Source organism: Hyperolius riggenbachi, chromosome 2 (genome assembly GCF_040937935.1).
Source record: "Hyperolius riggenbachi isolate aHypRig1 chromosome 2, aHypRig1.pri, whole genome shotgun sequence".
Classification (NCBI taxonomy): Eukaryota; Metazoa; Chordata; class Amphibia; order Anura; family Hyperoliidae; genus Hyperolius; species Hyperolius riggenbachi.
The window spans coordinates 229,435,947-229,448,446 of record NC_090647.1 but is presented as its reverse complement, the minus strand read 5'-3'; the positions used below and the strand labels follow the sequence as shown (position 1 = coordinate 229,448,446).

The window sequence follows — 12,500 nt, the reverse complement described above, 5'->3', positions numbered from 1 at the left end:
GACTCTCAAAAACTTGTATTCTGGTGCTGTTGTGGCTTTTAGTCTGCCAGACCTCTTCCTGTCAGAGGTTTCCCCAGTTTCTGAGGGCCTTTTGATGGTGAAGGAGACTAATCACCACCTCCTTTTTGTACCATTTCGAACTATTCATTGGACTTAAAACACTTGCATTTTAATAAAAGAAAATGAAAAATTGAGATGTTCTAAAACTTTTAACCAGTTCTATATGTACTGTAGAGTAACCAAGCAGCTTAGGGTGACCCAAACTACTAAGAATGTATAGGAGGATAAAAGGAACCAAAAAGCCCTCCTACTAAAAAAGCAAAGCTTGGTGTAATTGCCTTCTTAAAACAGAAGGAAATTTGCAATAATTCAGTTATAAATGAACATTTGTGGTTACCCACACAATGCACTACCACTAAATATGCAAAAAAAGGGATAATTTGTATATTTAGTGGTAGTGCATTGTGTGGGTAACCACAAATGTTCATTTATAACTGAATTATTGCAAATTTCCTTCTGTTATATGTACTGTAATAAGGAGTAATTATTATTTCTTGCTTTCTCTTTTTTTTTTCTTCCTTCCAGTTTTCAGTTCTAAAGCACTGAGAAATGAGTACTTAAAGATCAATTGCTATAACTGATATGATTAGAGGATTCTTTTATTTAGCACATTCTGGAATTATTCTAGGACATACGGTAGTATAATAAACCATTGTAATTTTTTTAATTTTAGTTCTCTTTTAAAATATGGTATTTCTTTGGTTACTCTCATTTTCTATGTTTTAATTGTTAGTTACATTTTAGGTCTCTCCTGTGAGGGCACCTCAACGAGGTGGAAGAGTCTAGTTCTGAACACTCTACGCGTAAACTGTTTTTGGAAGCTAACAGCCTCCATTCGCTGTATCTGTTTTGAATGCAAGTTGTGTAATCTGCCAGTGTTTTGGGCTCTGCACATCTATGCAGCCTGTCATTTTGGGTGTAGCCTGCATTTGGAGGTGCTGCCATCTCCTCCGGCTGTAGGGCTTGGACAAATAGTTTTTTCATAGTACATGCACTTTCAAGATCCATTCTTGCAATTTGTGGCTACTGCTGTGTGTACTGTTGTGCACCTGAGACTGAAAATCTTGAAAATCTACAGTTATAACCTAGTGCAATGCAGCCTTCATAGATAGATAGATAGATAGATAGATGGCTAGATAGATAATGCATAAAACACAAGCTTAACTATGGCTTTAATTTACTACAGGCTGATGGGGGGGGGGGGGAGGGGGGAGGGGGGGAGATGTAAGTTTGTTTAAGCAAAAAAAAATAAAAATAAAGCTAAAGCAAAAAGCAGCAACTGTTTTATTTCTTTTTGGCATCAGTACATTTCACGCAAACAGAACAAGCTTAACTAACTCTCACAACCTGGCAGTATTTCAGTGTCAAGGTCAAATTTCAGCTTTGACAAATGCAGTATGAGTAATTCTGTTAGCCAGTGAACTTGGTCCTTCATGCCATTTATTCCACATCCCTGCTTCAGAGTGTTTCTCTTGCTCCTAGGCTGTTAAAGCTAAACTGGAAACATGTGCTGTTAACAACTATGAAGACTTATGCAAAAATCTTGCAAGCAGCCAATATTAGTTTTATTCCATATTAAGTCCTTCAAACCTAGTTAGATTAAAAAAAAAATTACACTTCATATAAATAAGGCACAGGTTTGCATTACCGTGTCACATTATTATTTTGAGTAAAAATGTTCCTTTTTTGGTACGATTACAATACATTCTCATATCTCTGTTTCCTGTAATTTCGCCACTGCTACACAAAAGAAAGTGGAGGCTAGGGAGGGGATAAAAGCCTCATTTATTTGTTGTAAGTAGACAAATATTAAGAGGCCTATTTCTAGAGGGTGGTGCTCTATATTCAGGTTACTACTTTTTTGGTTTACATTTTTTAATAAATATCACCACTCCTAAACCACATATACCTCATAGTTCTAAAAGGGTGATCATATTTTGTTCAGTGTTGACCTCGCGATCCCCTGGGAGGTATGTAGAAATGCCTACTGCGCGCTATACTCTGCACACAGCATCCGGCGGCTACCCCGAGCAGAGGTCGGGATTACTGCTCTTAGCTGCGGTTTTCCGCCCTGCCCCTAGCTCGGGATTACCGCCAAGGAGGTTAAAGGGATCATTTATGGCAAGAGTGGTTGACACCGTGAATGTGATGAATGCAGTCTATAAAGTGGTTCTCATTGGTATACAAATATGGCAGCCAACACTTATTTGCAAAGATCTCTAGAAACTTGCAATCCCATATAAAGTGGCAATCGTGTAAGCAGATTGCTACTTTTACAAATGTGTAGTTCTAAAAATACGATTATTTTAAAATATATATATATATATTTTTTTTCTTTTTAATGGTGATTGAGTGGTTGCAATCAAATTGGCACCAAAGAGTCTTTTGCCTTGAATAAAAAAAAAAAAAAAAAAAAAAAAAAAAGCTACCACGAAAGCTAAAGCATCATTAAATTTAAAAGATCACATATACATGTGTACATTAAAAGATCACAAATATATTTAAATATGGCTTCAACTAAATACATTGACTGGATCACAGCAGAATATAGTGATGGCTGGAGAGTGTTTAGTAAATAAACATTAACAAATTTGCATTGAACTTTATGGTGCAAGTAAGATTTTACATAGTGCACTAATATTTAATTTCTCTACTATAATCGTAGACTCTGTGTAATGACATTGACACCACATAACTGACACATTTCACTGCACTTCATATATAAATCCTAAATCCCCCACTATGTATCCTCCACATTTGCTGTACTGCAGAGCTGTAAGTCTAGTCAAAAACACACAAACATGCACTAATGAAATTGAACAGTCTGAGCAGTCTAAAGTTGGCCACACACCATACAATAAAATGATCCGATTTTACGGCAATTCGATAAAAACGTTCAGATCTCCCGAAAAATTGAAAGCTTTTTTTTTTCCATTCAACTGAAAAATCCGATCGGATTTCCCGTTTTTCTTTGATTTTATCGATCTGGAATGCCAGATATTTTTCTTCAATCTTTCTAAAGATTGTATGGTGTGTGTTAGATTGTCAGTTTATTAATATACACACCCTAGCAATTTTCTCAGTTTCCAATCGTTTTTATCATAATTGGGGAAAAATTGAACACAGGTGTGTGGTACATTGGTCAGATTTTTGAAATGTTACAATCAGTAAGAAAATTTGATTGCAATTCTTAAATTGAATTGTATGGTGTGTGGCCACCTTAATAAAAAATGTTCGTTACGTTTAATTTCTTGGCTTAAAGAGGTGGATCTTTGGGGGGCAAGATGTGACACAGAGGCATGTTCTCTTCCTAATGACATGGCTCTGTGTCCCCCAACCTCCGCTCTTTGCCCCTCGAGTTTAGAGATATTCCCTGTTCAAAACACCTGCCAGAGCATTCCTGCAGGGTTTCCTGAGCCGCCATTGGGCAGCTTTCTCTCCATGGCCGCGCCGCCTGCCTCTCCCCCGCCTCCCTGCACGCTATGAGAGACAGCGTAGTGACCCAGAGGTCACGAAAGTGAAAGTGGGCCATTGCGCCCACGAGGGCAGCGTTTTTGTGGATACCTGATCAGGTAGACTACTTTTTTTTTTTTTTTTTTTTCTTCCATTTTCTTTCCTCTGGGAGCCCAGCACCCACATGCTTTGGTGTGTGGTTCTACTGCTGGAACATTACTTTTAGTGCTAAACATACCAAACACAAAATTATTAAAATACAATTCATTCCTTTTAAAGCAGACCTGATTGTGAAGGCATGCAATGTTACCTTGAGCTTTTGATGATTAAAATATGCTGAGTATATTGTTACGACCACTACTTGGAGAATAATCTGTCTCCAGTGAAAGGTATGTAGGATATGTTTGATGTCAGCTTCATTTAACAGCATCATATTGACAGTTCTACTTGCCTATTCCATTAAGACTTGACAAGAGTCCAGCATTAATTGAGATGTATATGTTTTAGCTGTGGGCCTCGAGGTCACCCTGTCTAGATGTAGAGACTTGCAGATCATATGTAGCAACTGATAGTTTAGTCTGCTTTCATTCTGACAATTTTAGCTTCAAGCATAATGACAATAAAACAGAATTTGGTATTGTTTCTAGACAGCAAGGTTATTACTGTCCCAGGTGCTGACCAGGTCATTAACGTACATGATCATTCTGTTGTTCTGTATCATCTGTGTATCCTTGTACAAGAAGTCTAATGAAATAGTTTTGTTCCTGTAAATGTGACTACACAACAGGGGGCTCATAAAGGATGTGTGCCACCTACTGTACATGCAACAAAATATGTGTGTACTGTATGTGTGTACACACACTCACACATACATACACACACATATTTATATATAAAATTACCATATATATGTTCATTTTACCTCCTACTTTCTTCTGAAGATCTACATGTGTACATAAAATTTACTTTTTGGGGTACATCGAAGTGTTACACTTTACTTGTGCATAGATCCAATTCATTCTTGAGCTTGCACAAAGATAACTATATATAAAAGGTTGACTTCCGTACAATGTTTATTTAACGTTACCTTCTAGTCACTGATTATTTTTTTTCTCTTGCACAGTTTGTATGGGGGAGGGGGGGGGCTGCAAAGGAACAATGGGGAAGCCCCAACAGAGCTTCTCATTGGTTAGATATGGATCAACAAGAATGCTTTACATTGCTAATCACCTGTCCTTGAAAATAGGTTCTATGCAACCTGTATGCAAATAACTACATCAGTGTTCAGCAGTTTTCATGGTTGCAAAGCTATGACATGAACTAGCAGGGTTTTTTTTTTTGTTTTTTTTTGTAATTTAATGGAGACTGTAAACTGACATGAAAAGATATATCATTTTAGTAACACTAAATTTAGAAATCTAAATGTGTAGCACTGATATTTTTTATAGGAATTATATAGCAAACATGGAACTTCATTGTAATTTGAAGGAACTGCTTAAAGTGTACCTGAGGTGACATGATAGACATGTGTATGTACAGTGCCAGGCATGCAAATAACTAGGCTGTGTTCCTTTTTTTTTGCCTTAAAGAGAACTCGAGGTGGGTTTGAAGAATATTATCTGCATACAGCGGCTGGATCTGCCTATACAGCCCAGCCTCTGTTGCTATCCCAAACCCATCTAAGGTCCCCCTGCACTCTGCAATCCCTCATAAATCACAGCCGCGCTGCTGACAAACAGCTTGTCAGAGCTGGCTGTGTTTATCTCTATAGTGTCAGTCTGCTGCTCTCCCCGCCTCCTGCAGAACTCCAGTCCCCGCCTGCATCCCTTCCCTCCCTGCTGATTGGAGGGAAGGGACGGGGCAGGGACCGGAGCTATGCAGGAGGCGGGGGAGCAGCTGAGACTGACACTACAGATGTAAATACAGCCTCACAGCACGGCTGTGATTTATGAGGGATTGCAGAGTGCAGGGGGACCTTAGTGGGGTTTGGGATAGCAACAGAAGCTAGGCTGTATAGGCAGATCCAGCCTCTGTATGCAAATAACATTCTATAAACACACCTCGGGTTCTCTTTAAAAGATTAACATAGAGTATGCAAATTACAGTTTCTCTCTTATGGGGAACTAGTTGAATTATAGAGTAACCCTCACTGATAAGGAATTACAGCCATAAAACTCTTTAGCCATAAAACTGGTTCAGTATTAAAAAATTGAATTCAATTTACCCCATCTTGTTTACATGTAAGGGTTAATTACAGACAGAATCCTTCTACTTCCTGTACTCCCTCTGTCCAGCAAGCAGATCCCAGGCAATGGAAGATGGAAGGCAGATAAGAACTCACCTAATTATACTTAATTGCCCACATGCTTATATCAAACAAATCCATTAAGCATTAGGGGGAGGGGGGATGACTGTGCTTTAAACAGATAACATAGTCACATTTGATGAATTTCACACCAACCCTGAATAATGTCAGTGAAAAGGAAGCAGGGGGTTAACTTCTCAAACATGGCAGCCCTTTCAGCTATTTAAAGCCTTGAACTGCTAAGATCCATTAGCATGATTGGGATCTGCAGCACTGGGAGCAACCTCTTATTACTTACAAAGCAGGGGGGTGCTACAAATCCGAACCTCCTTTTTCACTTATTTCAAAGTTCATTCAAACTCTGTCATAAATTGGTTATAGTGCAGAAAGTCCTGTGTTTAGCAGTCTGTCTAAGCAAATTATGAACAAGAGAAAATCGTATTAAAAGTTTTAGTGTGTGTGAACTTTCTTATCCTTGTGTCTTTTAAAAGCAAAAATAGAGTAAATTTATGAGGAGGGCCACATTAGTAATTGCTTAAATTCATTGGTACAACCTACTTCTCATGATCTGCAGCTGAATATTGCCAGTATGCAGAATGTCAGTAATGGGATGCAAATCCTGTCACTGGAAATCTGCATCTCTTTTCCCTGCTGTGTTGTTCCTGAATGCTGAACTTCTATTTACACGCTTAAATGCATAGAAAACGAGCTGATCCAGAGGAAGGAACGACTGAGCATTCATAACACAGATTGTTTTCTATGTATAAATGTTTTTCTATTTTATCTATGTATATCTAGACTTCAAATAAGTCATAAAATGCAGTTTTGTGCTTGTGTTTTAAAATCTCCTGTTCTGGTTTCAAGCTGTGAAAGCACAGTGGCATGGATTTTCTGAGAGGAGAGAAACACACAGCTGTTGCCCAGATTTCAGCTGCTGTAATATATTTTCATCATCAGGTTTTATGGTATGGGAACTGTGTAGCAAATGCAGCAAGATCAGCAAGTGACAAGGGTCATTCAAGGGCCAGGTCATGGGGCTGTGCCAAAGGAACAATTCTTGTGTAGTTGGAGGTGAATTTTATTACAGAGCTGACCCATCTATGTATAGTATGTAACCACTGCCTGGTCTCTGCATTGGTATAAAAGCATGTCTGTGAGATGACCTGTGTAAAGAGAAACTCCGACCAAGAATTGAACTTTATCCCAATCAGTAGCTGATACCCACTTTTACATGAGAAATCTATTCCTTTTCACAAACAGACCATCAGGGGGCGATGTATGGCTGATATTGTGGTGAAACCCCTCCCACAAAGAAATTCTGAGTACGTACTCTTGGCAGTTTCCTGTCTGTGAACCTTGCTGCATTGTGGGAAATGGCTGTTTACAGCTGTTTCCAACTGCCAAAGAAGCAAGAAGCAGCCACATTACCTGCCCACAGTAAAAATGTCACCATGTAATAAATGTCAGAATGTAAATCAGGGATTTAAAAGATTTTACAATGGGCAAACACTGACTAAATCATTTCTACATAATTATTGAAAAATGAAGCACTTTTTTTTATTACATTATTTTCACTGGAGTTCCTCTTTAATGGTACAATTTTCAATGCTTAATTTTATATTTTTGAGCAGATTATTCAGGTCATATTGTATGAAAACAGAGAAGCTGGTTAACACCATCAATCCTGAATGGTCTCAATATTGATAATTTCCTTAGCCACTTCGCATTTCTGGGTTTTTGCCCCTTAAGATTCTTGGCATTTTTGACCTTTTGGCTGTGTCACTACTGATGCAGCAATACATTTTTATCACGTATGCCACCAAAGTGATACATATTTTTTTTTCCAGGACAATATCTGCTTTCTTTAGGTAATATTTTTTTCCAAGAATTGTTTAAAAATAGGTGTAACCACAAGAATTAGCCATTTTATCATATTTAACTCTTAGTATTTTTCACACAAGCGCCACAGTTGTAAAACACTTCAAAATTTGGCTTGTCCAGATTAAAATGATACCATACATACCATTATCGCCAGCCTGTAGAAATTGCCTGTGCACCTGTAAAAATTGTATGCAAGCGCTAGGGCGCACAGTTTGGGCATCCCAATGCTGTACAGATGCATTGCTACATAGCAACATAGCGATGCATCTATGCAGCATTGGGTCCCAAAGCTGTCACCCTAGCTGCATCTGACCGCTATGGCCGGTAGCCATCACAGGCGTCCACAAATCTTAAGGCCAGGTGTGACAAGGAGTTAATTAGTTAGGTAGGGGTTAGTTCTATACTACAAGCAAACAATAAAAAACCCAAAACACTATTTTCTAATTTGACACTGTCACTTTAATAAAAAAAAAATGTTTTTAACTTTTTTTTGTTTTTGTTTTAATTTTCGTGAATGAAACCACCATGCTCAGTTGCAAATGCATGGGGGGGGGGGGGGGGGCTGTCTGTCCACTGCCCATGGTAAGCTCTAGCGAGTGCCTAGCTGGGGAATTGGGGTAGCTGCCGGCTGTGAATTCACCGCCTTTAACTGCTTATGAAAAGACACCTAAATATGGTTGTCATTTGGAAACCATAATGTTAAATTGAACATACATTTTATTTTCCTAAACTGTTTTTCAGGTCTTTTGATTGCTCAAGGATTAGTCAAGCATTTTAACTTAATTTTGTTCATGTGTTCACAAGGCTGCTTTCTTTTTGTGATTTTACTGTGACCTATAAGCATGCATCCTGCTTGCAAGATTGACTAACTGTGATAATGTGTTGGTGCTAGGTCAGTGATCTCAAAGACTGCTGTGTATTTTATATTATTTTGCTGCCAGATCTCATCAATCCAACACTCCCACATAGTCAGCTAAGCCCCTGGAGAGTTGACTGTTCTATAAGATATAATATGGGAATTTAAACTAGTATAGATTTACAAACCAGGATACTAGGAACTTAGGATATTAGGATGATTGGAATCTGATTTCTGGAGTCTTAATTATTAGATATGAAAAAACCCCTTGTTGTTGACTATAATAGCAATTGCATTAATTTCTTGAAAAGTTAAGGTTTTTAGTATAAATTCAAGTCCTTATGTATCTGTTTCCTATGTAATCTATTGTATTGTATTAATAGGAATGCGTAGAATCTATATTGCTTTTAAAAATAGTTATTCATGTATTTAGTCATATCTGCATGTTTTTTTTAATGGTTTAATTTGTAAATTGGGAAACAAATATTTCCTAATTAATTTGAGTTCCACTTGCTGTGAGTCTGACAATTTTATTAACAGAAAAGCGTATTGCTCTAATTTTGTAGTAAACAAGCCTTTAACACTTTTATAATTAAGTCCCAAGGTCCATTAACCTAGCTGATGGTGTGAGTGATGATTAAATCCTTTTTGTACATTGTAGTTATCTCTACATAGCTAAAGAAAGAAGATTTCCTGCATATAATAAGTGCAAGTCAAAGGAAGCAGCAGATGGAGAACCAAACAAATGAAATATTCATTTGTAATACTGATCACTTCTTATTTCATTATAAAACTGTTTTAACTGTTTTACTTGTAAACCTTACGGTGCGTACACATGTCTGATTTTATGCCCGATTGTCGTTCAAACTAGACGTTTGAACGACTTGTCATTGAAACAAAAAGTCGTTCAGACTCCTTGTACACACAGACGACAAATGTTTGAGATGCTAGTTACAGCTAAATTACATGTCGTTTGACTGGTCAATGGACTGGATAGAACAATGGACCAAATCAAATGACTGATCAAACGACTTGCTGTTTGAGTGTTAAAGTAATAGACTTTCAAACAACAAGTCGTTTGTACACATGTACGTTTGAAGGACAGTTAGTCTACGGATCCGCCAAGCGGATCAGTCAAAACTGCCGCTATCAGTCTAACGATCGTTCGTACACACGCCAATCTGTCGTTCAAATGACTGGTTTGAACGACAAGCCGTTCAGAAATATCAGACGTGCATACCTTTTTATAATCACACAGAAATTTAAACAATTGAAAGCTGTAGGAAGCAAGGAATGTCTATTTAATCTACATTTTGAGCTAGATATCTAGTTAGATAATGTAGGGAATAGTAAAGTTCTGCTAGACATAACCATCACTAGCAGGGAAGCCAGTGAGAATATACCTGGAATTTACCACTTAAGCCCGCAGGTGTTTTCACCTCTAGAACAGAAGCAATTTTCTCTTGTCAGTGCTACTTCCATTCATTCACCAATAAATTTATTACTGCTTATCACAAGACAATGATCTACATCTTGTTTTTTTTTTTGCCACCAATTAGGCTTTCTTCGGGTTGTACACTTTGCTAAGTTATTTTATTCTAAATGCATTTATCGGGAATAAGAAAAAATGTGGAAAAAAAATCATTTCTCAGTTTTTGGCTATTATAGTTTTTAAAATAAAATGTGCTACTGTGGATAAAAGCCAAACTTTGTATTTGCTCATTTGTCCCAGTTACTGCAACATTTAAAATATTTTCCTAGTACAATGTATGGCGCCAAATTTTTATTTGGAAATAATGGTGCATTTTTCAGTTTTGCATCCATCACGAATTACAAGCCCATATATGCAAAAGAAAACCGTAATATACCCTCACAACATTCATATTAAAAAAAGTTTAGGCCTGAAGGAAACAATTTTTTTTTTTTTTACTTTAAACTGACTTTTTTTTTTACTACAGAGGAGGGGGGGGGGGGGGGGGAGGGGGTTAATGAGGCTTCATTAAATGTATAATGTATGTTTAGTCAGTTCAGCAATACAAATATGTTTTGGAGCGTATGCATGAGAAAGTACAAAGAGAAATATATATTGTAATAACAAGTTATTAGTAATCAAATATGATTTTTCAGAGATACTGCATTAACCAACTTGTGCCGTACATACAGTATAGTTACGTTATGTCTGGCATCTGATTTGCCAGAACAACGTAAATATTAGTTGGCAGCTGTTGATGAGTACAGCGCACGCCTGTGCTCATCACCCATGGCAACAAGTGATGGAGGCACCAGGGTTCAGTTTGCAGTTAGATGTTGTTTTGAAGACACAAAAAATAATTTAGAATATGCTTACTTGCATCCATGACAATAGTAAACCATTTAGTGAATGGCAAACACACAATTTTCTTTGCACACAGAGCCGCAGTTTTGCAGATAAACCCAGTTACCATGTCTTAGCATGTCTATTTCCATAGCATACTAGGAGATCAAAAAAGACCTGCTATGTTAGCTGAATTAATGCAGTTGTCCTAAAAAATTGTTTAATTTTCAAAAAAGTTTAAATCTCTTTTAAAATATAAGTTGAACATACCACATTGTAGACTGGATCCAGTGCCTGTGAATATATTATAATAATAATAATAATAATAATAATCCGAACATTTATATAGCGCTTTTCTCCTGTCGGACTCAAAGCGCTCAAGAGCTGCAGCCACTGGGACGCGCTCAAGAGGCCACCCTGCAGTGTTAGGGAGTCTTGCCTTGAACTCCTTACTGAATAGGTACTTGACCTAGCCAGGATTCGAACCCTGGTCTCCCATGTCAAAGGCAGAGCCCTTAACCAGTACACTATCCAGCCACATATATGGAGACCATTCGGTCTACATATATTCATTTTCTGGATTCAGAAATGGGTAATTATGGATAACTATCCAAACTGACCATGTGTTTATATTTGTATGTTGTGTTATAATTTGAGTGCATATTTTTGCTTTAAATTTGTTCTAGTATATTCTAATTCTTGACTTTTTTTGTTGTTTTTTTTTTCAGGTCAAGATACATTTTCAAATTTGCCAATATATTGATCAGAAGAGCTAGCTAGCGGATATCAAGCCATGAAATCTAACCTAAAGCAATGGAAACAACTCATGCTGTTTGGAATTTGTGCTTGGGGCTTGTTGTTCCTGGTAATTTTCATCTACTTCACAGATAGCAGCTCAGTAGAACCAGTGCCAAGTTCATTCTCATACATAGAGGCTAAGAAGCTACTGCCTATTCAAGGAAGACAGAGAGCTATCATGGGAGCACTACAAGATCCATCATTGTCCTATGGGGGTGATGATGAAAATCTTATTGATGAGGACATTGTAAATTCCTTTAAATCTGGCACTGGTAGTCTTAAAACCATAGCTGACATAGAAAATTATTTTGAAAGTGAGGACGAGTATGTCATGTCAAGGGGGAAAGACCGTGTTGTTAGAGATTCCAATCAGGTCCACTCACTTAATTCAATACCTGGTATGCGTTATCTTCAAAATCCACAGTCAAAACATAGAAAAGGTCATCGGAATTCACATCATCGCAAGAAACGGCACATGATTGAAGAGGCTGATGAATGGAATGGATTCTCTTCAACCATGTCAAAATCATTTCTTCAGAAGCTCTGGAAGGGTAATGTGTCATCAAAGATGTTGACTCCACGCCTACAGAAAGCCAGGAGGGAGTATCTCCGAGCTAACAAGCTGGGTGTTAGCTTTTCAGGAAAGCAAAATTCCAGGAAACTAAGTGCCCAGGAACTACTTTGCATCCTAAAAAAACGTGCTCATGTAAGGACGTTGGATGGTAAAGAGGCTCCATTCTCTAACCTAGGATGGGAAAAGTATTTTCCTCAAATTCCTTTAAATAAACTATACCCAGAAGGCTTTTCTACTTGTGCTGTTGTGTCTTCTGCTG

At 37.6% G+C, this 12,500-nt stretch overlaps 1 protein-coding gene across 3 annotated transcripts in view; it reads left to right on the top strand.

Annotated features, from left to right (window-relative positions):
• ST6GAL2 (ST6 beta-galactoside alpha-2,6-sialyltransferase 2) overlaps positions 1–12,500 on the top strand; it is a 174,703-nt gene that overhangs the window by 85,076 nt on the left and 77,127 nt on the right. For all 3 annotated transcript variants that reach the window (XM_068268274.1, XM_068268276.1, XM_068268275.1), the window contains exon 3: positions 11,598–12,500. In XM_068268274.1, the coding sequence (XP_068124375.1) occupies positions 11,663–12,500 (838 nt within the window). In that variant the 5' untranslated portion in view covers positions 11,598–11,662. The remainder of the gene's footprint in view (positions 1–11,597) is intronic.